Source organism: Crinia signifera, chromosome 6, assembly GCF_055691185.1.
Source record: "Crinia signifera chromosome 6, ASM5569118v1, whole genome shotgun sequence".
NCBI lineage: Eukaryota > Metazoa > Chordata > Amphibia > Anura > Myobatrachidae > Crinia > Crinia signifera.
In genome coordinates this window covers 231,743,192-231,757,370 of record NC_139222.1, presented here as the reverse complement: position 1 = coordinate 231,757,370, position 14,179 = coordinate 231,743,192, and the positions used below count along the sequence as shown (strand labels likewise).

Sequence of the window (14,179 nt, the reverse complement as noted above, 5' to 3'; positions counted from 1 at the left end):
TGTCCCTGCTCTGTTTTGGAATCATAAGGTTGTTGAATTGTTTGTACGTGACATTTAAAATGATAGATGTACTAGAGAAAAGTATAGCAGCGGACAGAAAATGACTGTGTTTAGAGCTGTGGTTAGCAGGATATATAACTGGAACAAAGTGATTAAATATCGCTTACCCGTTCCCACCTGCATTATGTAACCTGGTATACTTGCAGGCATGTCTGTAGTGTCTGTATAGTGGATAATTTACCCCTATGAAAAGTGACACAGCATTCCTATTTCATCTAGAACGGTGATGGTCAACAGGTGGACCAGGGTAGCACGTGGCCCTCCAGGGAAATAGTTATTTAGTCGACGCTAATGCTAATCGGAAAGAATCATGTTTACAGTTATAATGACGACATGGTTAAATTGCTTTAAATGACATTGCAAAAATGTCAGCACTTTAATATTGACATAATGCAGATTATTGGTAGCATTACTGTTGACCAAATGTACAGTATGTGTCCTACAATCGCCACAATCATCTGCAGTCCCCGGCTCTTTGTTGCTTTAGTCTCTGACCTTTTTATTATAGCTTGGCACACTGGTTTAATGTGTTCAATGGTATGTTATTGCAGAGAGGTGTTTCTTTAACTTTATAGTGAGCACTTTTAATAACTCAATAATGTTCTTTACCAAACCGCTACATGTCTTTCCAAGTTCACCGTCCCACTGTTCTCTCCTTCCTTTCTGTATATTAGCTCTTAAACACAGTGCCCTCCACTTGTTTGTCATTTGTGCTGATCTCTCTCGTCTCCCCTCCTGTAAGGACTGTTTTGTTTGCCCTCCACCAATATTAAATTCAACAAGTTGCCTTACCCCTGCACCTATTATCATATCTTGTGCTATGAACTGCTCTTGTATGTTGTATTTATGCTTTGATACCCTTATACTATTTCTTAGGTTTATAAATACACTTTGTGGTGCCGTATACTGTATATAACAGATAAGAAAAATTAAGGGTAATACGTGGCACTTTTGAAGGCTAGAGGGTTGTCCAGTGCAGCCCTGAATATATAAAAGGTTTCCTATCTCTGATCTAGAGCTTTTAAATTAGATCCTACTGTAGGTTTTGTTTGTTAGGGTAGGTATTTGTACTGCTTTGTACTGTTATGCTCAGTGCTTGAACTGAAACATTGCTTTCAGTAATAGCTAAAAACTCCATACACATTACCCAACAGTGGCCGATATAGTTGACCATATCGGCTGTGGGAGGACGATATTGTCGGTACACACAAAACGGTATCAGCCACCGATACCATTGAGTGACGTCACCAGGACCCATCGAACATGTGGGTCATTTGGTGATACTGCAATTTGACCTGCATGTTTGGTAGATATCAATCATCGTAACTCATGCGCGCATTGCTAACGGTGTCCACACTAGACGATATTGAGAACAATATCGCACAGAAGCCCCTTTCTGAGTGATACTGTTAACAATATCGCCTAGTGTGTATGTGACTATTGGCTCATGACAACAATGAGTCAATGTGGCTGAAACCATGATCATCAATGTCTCTTCTATTACCTAGTTGCCCTATGCAACCACACACTCTTCCCTGGCAAACGTGACATCATGGCACACAATAGGCACTATGATAGCAGGAGTATAGGCTAAAGTGTGGCGGCGCATTTTACAAGAAACCCCCTTTACTCCAGGCAGCAGACAATAGTGTTAATGTACTGTATAAAATAATGTAACTAATACTGCAGCCACCACATGCAATATATATAAAGAACAGTATGAAGTTGCTGTGCATAACCAGTGCAAAAACTTCCCAACAGAGATATAACAAAACTTCTAAAGAGAAACACCTGCCAGTTTTTTGTTAGTAACTCTCATTAGTAGATATGGTATGGATATGAGGGACCTGACGGGAAGGTGTAAGGTACCTCTGGTTTATGTCTGGCCAGAAAAAAATACATTTTTAAACCTGCAACCACATACCATATCTACTAATGAGAGTTACTAACAAAAAACTGTCAGGTGTTATCAGTACTAACAATTAACGTTGCTATACACGTGATACAGAACAGCACCCCAGTAAACTGTTATGAACTAATGCGTTCTGTCTAACCACTAATCAAATACAGCTTAAAAAAATCTCCAAAGATAGTGCATGACGTTTTATCAACATATGCCCATATAGGCATTTTTTATTACTTATTTTTTATTTTTTATTGAAGTCACAACCAATTGTGCTTAATTTCTATATCTTGTACATGTTGTATGTGTTATTTTAGATTAATTGGTCATTTATACTATTAACATTAATAAATGTCATATAAATATTGAAATCTAAACCCGATATTGCGCAGTTCTATTCATCTTTTTTTTGTTCTTCGCTTTGGGACATTGAGCCGTCTCCCAATAGACCAGCTGCAATTGAGAGTTAAAAACATTGTATTCTAACTAAGTCTGGTCATACCACAATTAGTGATCATAAATCTGTTGACTTTTCGTGGCGTAGGGCTATACATAGTATATTCTTATTAGATTTAGTGGTACTTTGATTTATATTTTTTTATACCTGGTAAGTCTAGTCTGGGATTTTGTGCTTACCTCATCATTTATATTATAAATTCTGTGCTGATACTTGTTCTTGTCATAACCTGCAGTACATATCAGGAAAATTTTTGCCATATTTTTTTTAAAGCATCTATTAATCCCTTTTTATATAAGACTAGTTTTAAAAAGAATGGTAAAAGTTACGTTCCAATTTAAGATTAGATGACACCTTTATTAATTGTAGAAGCCTAGAAAAAATGTATGCAACAAGGATCAGTAGTCTGCTTTGAAACCTCAAAGGTTCTTATTACTTTTGAAACCTTGGAGTTCTTGTCTGTTCCCTGTGGACTTGCCTGACTGCTTACAGCAAATTTCCAATTACATTGCATATTTTCTTAGGCAGCACATTTTGCACAAGTCATGGTATATCACTGGAAGCTAAAAACTGTTCAAGTGTGTCATGCCATTTCTGAAAGTCTTAATTCACTTGGAATAGAAAAGAAAATCAGAATATATATTATACAAATGCAGATTGATGTAACTGAACCTGGCAACATTTTAGCACAATGGAGACAAATAAATATAAGAACTCAGGGCAGAAGTAATGAATGGGTCATCCGTGCATAGTGTAAGTACAAAAGGAAAAAAAAAACAATGCAGAAATTTATACTTTCAAATAATATTTTTCTTTTCAGTTTATAAATCCAAAGCAAATATAAAATCTGGAATATTTCAATTTTTAGTCTGAGATGTTTGAACTGTGGATGGCAATATAATTAAATATGACTTTTATAGGGCATCATTTACTGGGTAAAACCTGTAATAGTGGAAACATATAATAAGGAAGGGTAGGCACAGGTTGTAGTTGAAATTTAAAAAATGTCTCTAAAAAAACCTGAGAATTTAAGAAAAGGTTCAAATTAGTTGCTATTCATCTTGGACAACAATGTCCCTAGGATCTATAACAAGGAGACTGTCAGTTGTGCTTCCCTGAGTCAATTTGTATATGTAAATTATGTACAAAGAAAAGAGTGGAAAGAACATTCTGATTGGGAGCACTCTATTGCAGAAAAAAGGGCCTAAATGCAAATTACAGTATAACAGAGTTCTTATTTAATATACCTAAAAAATAAAGAGTCCATACATTAGGATACATGTCTAAAATGTGAACAGCGCTGCGGAAATATAAGCCTGGATATAATCACACAAACTAGCGTAAATAATGAATAAGAATAATGTCACAGACCAGACAGAAGTAGGTGTAACTGGTCCCCTGACCCGCTGTATTTTTCCAAAATAGAAAATACGGTACTCTTTACCTAGAACGGCGCCCGTCGCGGGCATCGCGGGTACATTTATGGCTACCCGCGACGCGATGCCCGCGATTTTCCCATTGAAAACCATGTTAAACCTGAAAAATCGCGTCGGTCGCGTCGCGGCCGGCCATAAATGTACCCGCGATGCCCGCGACGCGATGCCCGCGATTTCCCATAGGGAACAATGTTAAAAGGCAGATTGACCGCGATTTTACCGTTAAATGCCTCAATGACCGCGATTTTGACATAGGAAACAATGTTAAATGGGCCACAGAGCCCAAATAGTCCCCCTGAAGTCTTAAATGGCCCCCAAAATTTTTAACGCCACCCCACGATCAACGTGAACCCGAAGCGTGGCGAGCGCAGCGAGCCCCGCGAGGGGCGGCGGTACGCGTCCTACGACCTTTTCATGCCCTACTATCCACGTCGGCGTGGAGTTGAGAATAGAATAGTGTGGCGAGCGCAGCGAGCCACCGAGCCCGAAGCGTGGCGAGCGCAGCGAGCCCCGCGAGGGGACGCGGATACCTTCACAGGTAAACGCGTCCCCTCGCGGGCTTCACAGGTGTCCGTGGCGACGCGGACACCTGTGAAGCCCGCGAAGGGACGCGTTTACCTGTGAAGGTATCCGCGTCCCCTCGCGGGGCTCGCTGCGCTCGCCACGCTTCGGGCTCGGTGGCTCGCTGCGCTCGCCACACTATTCTATTCTCAACTCCACGCCGACGTGGATAGTAGGGCATGAAAAGGTCGTAGGACGCGTACCGCCGCCCCTCGCGGGCTCGCTGCGCTCGCCACGCTTCGGGTTCACGTTGATCGTGGGGTGGCGTTAAAAATTGTGGGGGCCATTTAACAATTCAGGGGGACTATTAGGGCTCTGTGGACCATTTAACATTGTTTCCTATGTAAAAATCGCGGGCATTGAGGCATTTAACGCTAAAATCGCGGTCAATCTGCCTTTTTAACATTGTTCCCTATGGGAAAATCGCGGTAATCGCGGGTACCCGATTTTGATGTACCCGCGATTTACCCGCGATTACCGCGATTGCCGCGATTTTACCCGCGATCCCGCGATTTCAATCGTGGGCGCCGTTCTAGGTAAAGAGTACCGAAAATACAATATATACATTTTATATTATCATCATAATTATTTTTAATGGCTTTCTATTGTTCAGTTAGATCTCTTTTTATTTATAGTTTTGTGTTTATTATACATTTTCAACTTTGATGAGGAATGTTAGGATTTGGTCCTGAACAGTGTAAGCCTATTGTTTATAACAGGAATATTAACATTTTATAGGCAAGCAAAAAATAGCTTTGAAGAGCACTTGTTTCATTCCTCTGAAGTAGCCAGCAGGATATAACATGAAATAAGATTGATCTCAGCTTGCGGCAATTTGTGAACAAAAATTATTTCAATCTGCAACATGTTTTGTTCCCCATACTGACATAAACTTCTGCCAGGAGTGCAGATGCCTTTCATTGCAGGTAATCCCCCATCAAAAGCTTTCTGAGGTGAAAGCTTACCAGAATGAAAGTATACTCCAAGTTCCGAGCATGCATTTTATGTCCACATGAGAACCGCAGTTAAGACCTTTGTAACAACAGCCACTACTGGACACAGATAAGAAAAGAAGATCTTGCTAGGCTTTTAGCCCGCAGTGTGATTCCCATTAAAGGACAATGTCAGAGATGATAAGAGGAAAGAAGCCCATGACAATAGTCAGAAAACGATTATCTTTTCGGCAAAATATCAGCATAAACATCTGTTGCCCTCAACAAAACAAGTCAAACAATTTCTAAGCTTATAAAACTGATAAATGGGACTCAGTTTGGAAACTAGATATATAGTTTTGTGAACCAAAAAAGCACTTAAGTCTCGAAGTCGTTTTCGTTAGGGATGAGCGGTAACTGAAGTTAAGAGATCTGAGTAGAACGGAGTTATATCTCAGATAATTTAGGCGATCCGAGTGAGTCCAAAGTTTAGGTCTTCCTTCAGTTTCCAAACTCATAGTGAAAAACAGAATCTCGTTTTTGGATTGCATATACGTTAAGGCTCTCCTTTGTGAATTCAGGTGCCACTTCACTCAGTAGAGTGTATGATTAGGTGGGCAAAATTGACTGAAAATGATTGGAAATGAATGATATTGATGTTAATACTATCCAAGGGAGCCAACAGCTCTGCTGGGCTTGGATAATGAGGTGGGATGTGACCTACTATATGTTACATTTGGTGGGCAGAGGGAGAATCACCTACCCACTGCACATAGAAGAAAGGCAAATTGTTGCTGCCTCTCTACCTAGCCTAGCACACAGCAGTGGGTACTGTGCTGGGGGGATAAGGCAGCTGAAGCAGCACCAGTCAGTCATCTCGTCACCTCAAACTTAATATCTCAAAAACAGAATTAATTATATTTCCGCCAATAAATAGTAGTTACCAACCTGATATCTCTATCGCTGTTGAGAAGATGACAATCACTCCTACCTCTCAAGCTCGCTGCCTAGGTGTTATCCTTGACTCAGAACTTTCCTTTGTACCCCACATTCAATCTGTCTCAAAATCATGCCACATGCACCTAAAAAACATATTTAAAATTCGCCCTTACCTTACACAAGACACTGCAAAAACTCTAATCCATGCTCTCATCATCTCATGCATTGATTATTGCAATAGTCTCCTTATTGGCCTTCCCCAATACAGACTCTCACCACTACAGTCCATCATGAATACAGCTGCAAGGCTAATCTTCCTAGCCAGATGTTCATCGTCTGCAAAGCTACTCTGTCAGTCACTTCATTGGTTACCTGTATTCTACCGTATTCAAGACAAAATTCTTATACTTACACACAAAGCCATAAACCAAACTACACCAACATACATATCTTCTCTTATCTCAAAATATCATCCAACACGCCCTCTACGCTCCTCCCAAGATCTGCGTCTCTCATCCACACTCATTACTCGCTCCCATTCCCGACTGCAGGACTTTCTTCGGGCTGCACCCACTCTGTGGAATGCCCCCCCAAGCACAATAAGACTCTCCTCCAGTCTCCAAACCTATAAGCGTTCCCTAAAAACTCATCACTTCAGGCAAGCTTATCAAATTCCAGAACCAGTCATAGAACCTTGCGTTCTGGTGGAATCGATGCAATAAAGAATACAGTATCTATCCTTATGTATCAATGCCTATTTCCCTATAGATTGTAAGCTTGCGAGCAGGGCCCTCCTACATTTTGAATGTCTGTAAATACCCTGTTTTGTTGTATCACTGTCCCCTATGTAAAGCGTAACGGAATATGCTGCGCTATATAAGAAACTGTTGATAAATAATAAATAATAATAAATCTCACGTTCCCTGCCTGCCCATTGTCTGCAATGGGGGATGGCAGGGCAACAGGACCAAATATTACCACATGCCGCTCCTAGAGCCCACAACCCCCCTTATCTGCACTACTTTTAATATCATTGGATCAGCACTGACTGGTACGGAGGAGGAGGAAGGAAGACTCCTGTCATTGGTCAGGCCAGTCGTATCCTGGCAACCTGCACAATGGAGTTGACAGGTACCAGAACTGGTGGCAAAAACTGTTGTCACAGTTTGCGTCTGCTTTGTTTGGTGTTTACTACTGCTTCCCTTCAATCAATATTCCAGGTTCTTATGTATTCCTTTTTGGGATGTCTGGATATTGGGGTCTGTTGACCCCTCCTCAAGGGGGGTACTGTCATGAGCCATTGTTGTGGCTCATTCATTTTATGTCAGTTCTGTGAGCTTTCCAGTCTGTTTCTGGTAATGGATTCTGCTAATCTCTGGTGGAGAGTCTGTGCCTTTGCAACTCAATCCTCTGTTGGTTGCTCTATGCACAAGACAATGGTTTAATGGCCTCGTTATCTCAGTCTCAGCTGGCAGCATTAGGACTGGGGAGAGAGCAAAGAACGTGGGGCGCTCAAAGGTGTACACAATATAAACAATTTATTAAAACATATACATACAAAATATCACATTACATAAACGAAAAAGATTAAAATTATTTCATGCACAATGGATGTGAATAAATCAACACATTTGTTGCTGACTTTTGCACTGTAGCTCCTTTAATAGGCAGCGTTCTTATTTTCTTTATAAGTGCACTTAATTTCTAATTTAAAAAGACTTTTGCTCACTGTAGTTTTGTCATTGAATAGAAATGTCCACTCTCACAAACTGGGTACACACTGATAGACCCAGAGATGTCACAATGTCTGTGAGACTAGGTAAGCGGTAATGAAGCCAGGTGTGCAAGATTAAAGAGGTGTTATCATTCTTGTTGTCCCCTTGGCCTTGTACTCTGGGCCCTGACACCAGTTGAACACCACTACTTATGACCATGCCCACAATTGCTGAGCACATCGTAGGCCTGATGCTGAGTTGACCTTTTCAACATTTAACTTTAGCGTGTGTCTACATTTTGACCCTGTAGCCCTTAAGCATGTTGAACTTTTTAGGTGTTGACCTATGGCCTGTTGACCATTAGTGGTCAACAAAATAAATGTCGACATACATCTTGTTGATCCTATGACCCATAACTGTACCCTACCCCATACCCTATATCTTTACGATACTATGACCCTTGACAATTTTTTGAGTATGCATAAGTGACATTGAATAGAAAGTAAAATTATGACATACTACAGGAGGGGTGGGGAACCTTTTTTGTGCCAAGGGCCGTTTGTATGGGGAAAAATCCTTCAGGGGCGGCCATAAGTAAAAATGTATCTTACAAATTGTCCTGCTGCAGCCGTCCCATGCTCCAGCGGCAGCCGCTGAATAGGACTGACAACCTCCGGCTGCTGTTGATTAAGAGGAATCTTGAGAGAACTACCGACCTCTTGCGAGAATTCCCCTGTACTTGACTCCCGGCAAAGCCACCGGGCGGGTGGGTGGGCCGCTCAGACCGGCTACGGCCCCTGGGCCTGAGGTTCCCCACTCCTGTACTACAGTATATGTGCCTCGTGAATAAATATACCATATAGATTTCTTAACTAGATATGTTTTTCTTTCTTTACAGTCAAGTGTTTTTTGACATTACTGTCTCCAGAAGCCATATTAATCATGTAGTCTGATGTACTTCACTAAATCCACAACTACTATACTTGGGTTTTAAAATGTCTGTCAAATGCTTTAGTTTAGTATTTTGAATGACAGATTGCATGACAGCTTTTTAAGCTGTTTTGCTTCTGCAAAAGCTCTAAGCACTGATGTGAAAACAAATAATGTACATTTTACTAAAGAAATGTAAACTGAGTATATCTCCACGCATCCGTTTTAGCCTGTATAAAATATGTTCTGCAAGCACTAAGACTAACATGTATTTTCTCATAGACATCAACTGCTACTGTTAATGTGCTGGTGACGGATGTGAATGACAATGACCCAGTCTTTGATCTTTACCTGCCTAGAAATCTCTCAGTGCAAGAGGAAGAAGTGAATGCTTTTGTGGGTCAAGTCAGGGTGAGTGCGCCATTATGTAATTATTGTGCTGGAATGTAATCATTGATGCTTTCATCCTGTTGTTGTTTTTTTTTCATATTAACCTTATATACCTAAGTGTGTGTTTGTTTTTGTATGTCGAACAACAACAACATACTGTATACTTCAGTGGATCCAGGCTCTTTCAGAGTAATGCAGAACTTTTTTTCTCTCATTCTCAGTCTCATCTCTCCCTTCATCTATTACTGCATATATCTTGTAAATCTCTCTCCCTAGTGATTTCTCTATCTCTCACTTTATTGATTTCCTTTTCTCTCTATCTCTTTCTCCTTCCTAAGTCCCCTATTACTCTCTCCCTCACTCTCTCTTTCAATTTCATCCCCACCTCTCTATTGCCATTATTTCCATTTTTTCCTCTCCTTCTCTCTCATCTAATTTTCGGTCTCATTTCTCCCTCCTTCTATTACTACATTTATCTTGCAATTCTCTCTTTTCTCTCTCTCTCTCTCTCTTGATTTCTTTATCTTTCTCTTCCTTTCCCTCTACTGATTTCCTTCTCCCTCTAAATCTCTCCCTCTGTTTCATTATCTCTCCTCTTTATCTCCCTACTTCTCTTCTCTTTGCTGCCCTCTAAATCTACTTTTTCTTTTTCATTGTCTGCTCTCCTCTCTGTCTCTTTCCCCTATTGCTCTCTCTCTCTCTCTCTATCAATCTTTCTCATCTTTCTTTCTCTTTTTCTCTCTCTCTCTCTCTCTTTCTCTCTCTCTCTCTCTCTATCAATCTTTCTTCTCTTACTCCCGCTCTCTCTCTATCAATCTTTCTTCTCTTTCTCTCTCATTCTGTTCCTATATCTAACTCTATCTTTAGCTCTGGCCATTCTGTTCTTATTTTTATGGCAATATGTATAATTGTGACTAGAATATAAAACTAAATTTTTTCCCTCCCCTCCATCCCCACCCACCCCATGATAATTACAGGAAACGTATTCATTGCCTTTAATATATATTTTTTAGTACATGTATTATGAACAGTAATTAATTTAATTATTGGTTAACCATGTAGTATATACCTAAAAAGTAGAACCTTATTGTTACTATTTTTCAGATTATATGCTTTACATTAATGCCATTTAATATTCAACAATAGAATAACTGCTGAGGCAACTTAAGTCATGCAAAAAGGTCAGGGGTCAGTAACTATAGACTATGAGCAAACTCTGAGAGATAATAAAAAGCCAAAGCAAGTCTGTGTATACTGCAGCAGTTATTTGGGAATAAATAGCAGCTGTGGGCTGTTTTTCTCTCCTTATACTCTCCTGCAGTAGTGTGATCACGGTCTGAACACCTCACATATGACATTCAGAGGTCTATGATGCATGATTCTGATATAGGTGAGGGCAAGAAGCATTTCATTACTATCTGATATATATGCCATCGTGGTCTTTGCAAGCAAAAATATTAAACTATCTCTGTCATTTCCAAAGTACTGAGAGAGAGTGAATATATTCAGACGTTATTGCTTTTTAGAATATTTTTTTATTGATTTTCATGAAACCCAGAACTTTATTTTCTTTGATTTGGTTTGAAGAACAGGAAAAACAAACTTTTTTTTACAACAAAATAAATTCAACATAAACACAATTAAAGGCAGACTTTTGATTGCAGTAAATATTGGGAGGACTTGGATAAACCTTGGCTTACACAGAATGGTACTGTAATTACATAATTGCCATACAATGTAATGTACCCCATATATATAGTATTAGCAATGTATTGACACAATGGGGGATATTCTGGTTCACTCCTGTCAAATTCCTTCTTAGATGGACAAAACCATGTGCACTGCAGGGGGGCAGATGATACTTGTGCAGAGAGAGAATTAGATTTGGGTGGGGTTTTACTTTAAAGTGAGATCTATATTGCAGTGTAAAAATAAAGCAGTCAGTATTTTCCCTGCAAAGAAACCAATAACTCACGCAAATCTAATTATCTCTGCACATTTTACATCTGCCTCCCTGCAGTGCACATGGTTTTGTCCATCTAAGAAGGAATTTGCCAGAAGTAGTGAACCAAATAACCCCCAGTATCCAGATCCCCTGATGTCAGGGCTGTTGAGTCAGGAATATTATTAACTCAAAAATTCTTGTTTGGCCAATACCAACCATTTTTGGGATTTCTTAAAGACATAATTTCCCTGAATCTCCTGATCGGCATATCTACTATATTTGTCAGTTCCAGATGGGTCAGGGAATCATGAGATCGGGACTCAGATGTATTGTATGGGGGCCTTACTGTATGTTGAACATGACTGTAATTGCAAATTCAGTTAGCTAAAAAGTGTATTGTATGATCTGTACATACTATTTCATTGTGTATTAAACAGGATGTGACTATAAAACCAAAAACTTCTTAAGCTTAATCTATTTTTAACCATTTAATTTTACACAATCAGTCCAGCGTCCACAGCCCAGGGTAGCCAGGGACACCTGGGGATTATTGGGGGTCCTCACTCCCCCAGGGACCCAGCCCAGGCTGACCAGCAAGGGTGTGATATTTTGGTCAGGGGAATTATATATAAATAGTTTCTCCCAACTGTGGCATGGCACCGCTGGCTGTTGGAGACTGGTGCTGGTTTTAAAAATACGGGGACGTCTATTTTTTTCCATCAAATTTTTGTAACTAAGACCAGTCCAAGAGCCTGCTGCTGGTTATAGAAATACAGGGGGACCTTACTTCATTCCCCCTCCCCTGTGTTTCCCGAAACCAGCACTAGCTCAAAGATCCTAGAGCTGGTTATGGTTGTAGGAGGATGAACCCACGCTATTTTTTATTATTATTATTTATTTATTTTCTAATTTTTACAAGGAGAAGCCTGCAAGGATTTCATTTAATTTCTATGTTAAGCTACTAAACTGTATTTTCTCTAAGGGGTGATTCAGGCCGGCTTGCAAAAGCAAGCTCCTTCTTTAATGGACAATGGACAAAACTGCCATACGGTGTACTGAACGACAGGCTCCATCAGCCAATCAGTGGGCAGTGCTACTGACACTTTGTTGGCCATTTAACACGTGCATTGCAGTTTAGTAAACTGGTGGACAGAAGGTTGTATTACACTACCTGGCTTTTCTATCACATCAGTACGTTACAGTGTGGTTTAATACAGCATGAAGCGGGATAGCATGTCAAGCAGCAGCACTGTTGGGCGCACTACACAGCGTATTGACACTAGCTGTAAGAGGACACAACTGTATTAGAAAGCATTTTATTTTGTTGTCCTGTTCTTGCTAAGAGTAGACTAAGAAATAATTAAGAGATTTGTAGCAGTACCAAGTACTGCCTTGGTCTTTCTTAAAGATTAAAAGTCAGGGTATAGGTCATAGGGTTGACAGTCAATAGGCTGACCACTATTGGTCGACAGGCAAAAGTTTGACACATGAAAAAGGTCAATATACATTAGGCTAACATGGTCAAAAGGTGAACACAACCAATATGTCGACATGGAAAGGTTGACATGAAAATGGTGGACATGAGTTTTTCATTTTTTTTTTGGTGTCTGTGCTAACAAGAGTCAACATAGACAACATATATGAAAAAAATGAATTTTTTTGGAAAAAAAAATAAAAATAAAGAAACTCATGTTGACCTTTTTCATGTTGACCTTTTCCATGTCAACCTATTGCTTGTGTCAACGCATGTCGATCTTTTTCTCAACATTTTACGACCTATTGACTGCATACCAAGATGCACCCATTCTGTGGTCTGCTGGTGTTTGAGCAATAGGTTATGTTGGCATCTATTGTCGTTCACAATTATTCTGACTGCCATATGGTTGCTGTTTTTTTGCTTGTGACAATGACCTTACATATTTTTTCCAGTTCTGAATCATTACTGTCTGCCCCAACTTTGACCTGTATATCAACTTTTCTTCTGTTCTCACGCTTCCATATTGCCAGCTTATTGCATATTTGAGCTACAGTAGTTATGGGAGCCGCAACCTTTGTGTTACAAAATGAATAACTCCTGTAAGAGATTTTGGTCCAATCCCCCTTGGTAAAAAAAAAAACCTTGCAACAAAAATAATGTCTACAGTATTTCTACATGTTAAACTATGGATCTAAAAGGTTCTTTATAACCCCCTTGATGCTGGTGTCCATTAGAATTCTTTACATGAATATTTCTGGAATAATTTTATTGACAAAAGAACTTTGAATACAGTAATTATATTATATTATGTAAACTTAACCCTATAAAGCAAAAAATACATATTGTAGTATACAGTATGCGGATTCGGTATGAAATCCCGACGGTCAAAATCCAGACAGGGTCAAAATCCCGAATGGGTCAAAATCCAGACAGGGTGAAAATCCCAAATGGGTCAAAATACCGACAAGGTCAAAATCCCGACAAGGTCAAAATCCTGACATTTAAATTCCTGACAAGGACAAAATCACAACATTTAAAATCCTGACAAGGTCAAAATACTGACATATAGAATGTACAGGTGAAACAGTCAACATGACTTTGTCGACAGGTCGCGAGTTCAACATGGGTTTTTTCACTGTTTTTTTTACCCGAATGTCGACACGGTCGACATGGACACAGTTGGAAGTAAACTGTAGCCTCTCGCAATGCTTCGGACACGGTGCCTCGCTGCGCTCTTCACACTATTTTTTAGTCTCCCACCACACCCTAGTGGATGGTAGGGCATGAAATACCGCCTGTCGGCACATGTCGGCTCAAAAAACAGTGAAAAAAAAACATGTCGATCTCGCGACCTGTCGACAGAAAGTCATGTTGACTGTTTCACCTGTACATTCTATATGTCGGTATTTTGACCTTGTCAGGATTTTAAATGTC

The 14,179-nt window shown here is 39.9% G+C and overlaps 1 protein-coding gene across 5 annotated transcripts in view; it reads left to right on the top strand.

Annotated features, from left to right (window-relative positions):
* Window positions 1-14,179, top strand: part of PCDH15 (protocadherin related 15) — a 1,154,330-nt gene that overhangs the window by 766,901 nt on the left and 373,250 nt on the right. For all 5 annotated transcript variants that reach the window (XM_083149096.1, XM_083149095.1, XM_083149094.1 and 2 more), the window contains one exon: window positions 9,216-9,344. In XM_083149096.1, the coding sequence (XP_083005222.1) occupies window positions 9,216-9,344 (129 nt within the window). The remainder of the gene's footprint in view (window positions 1-9,215; window positions 9,345-14,179) is intronic.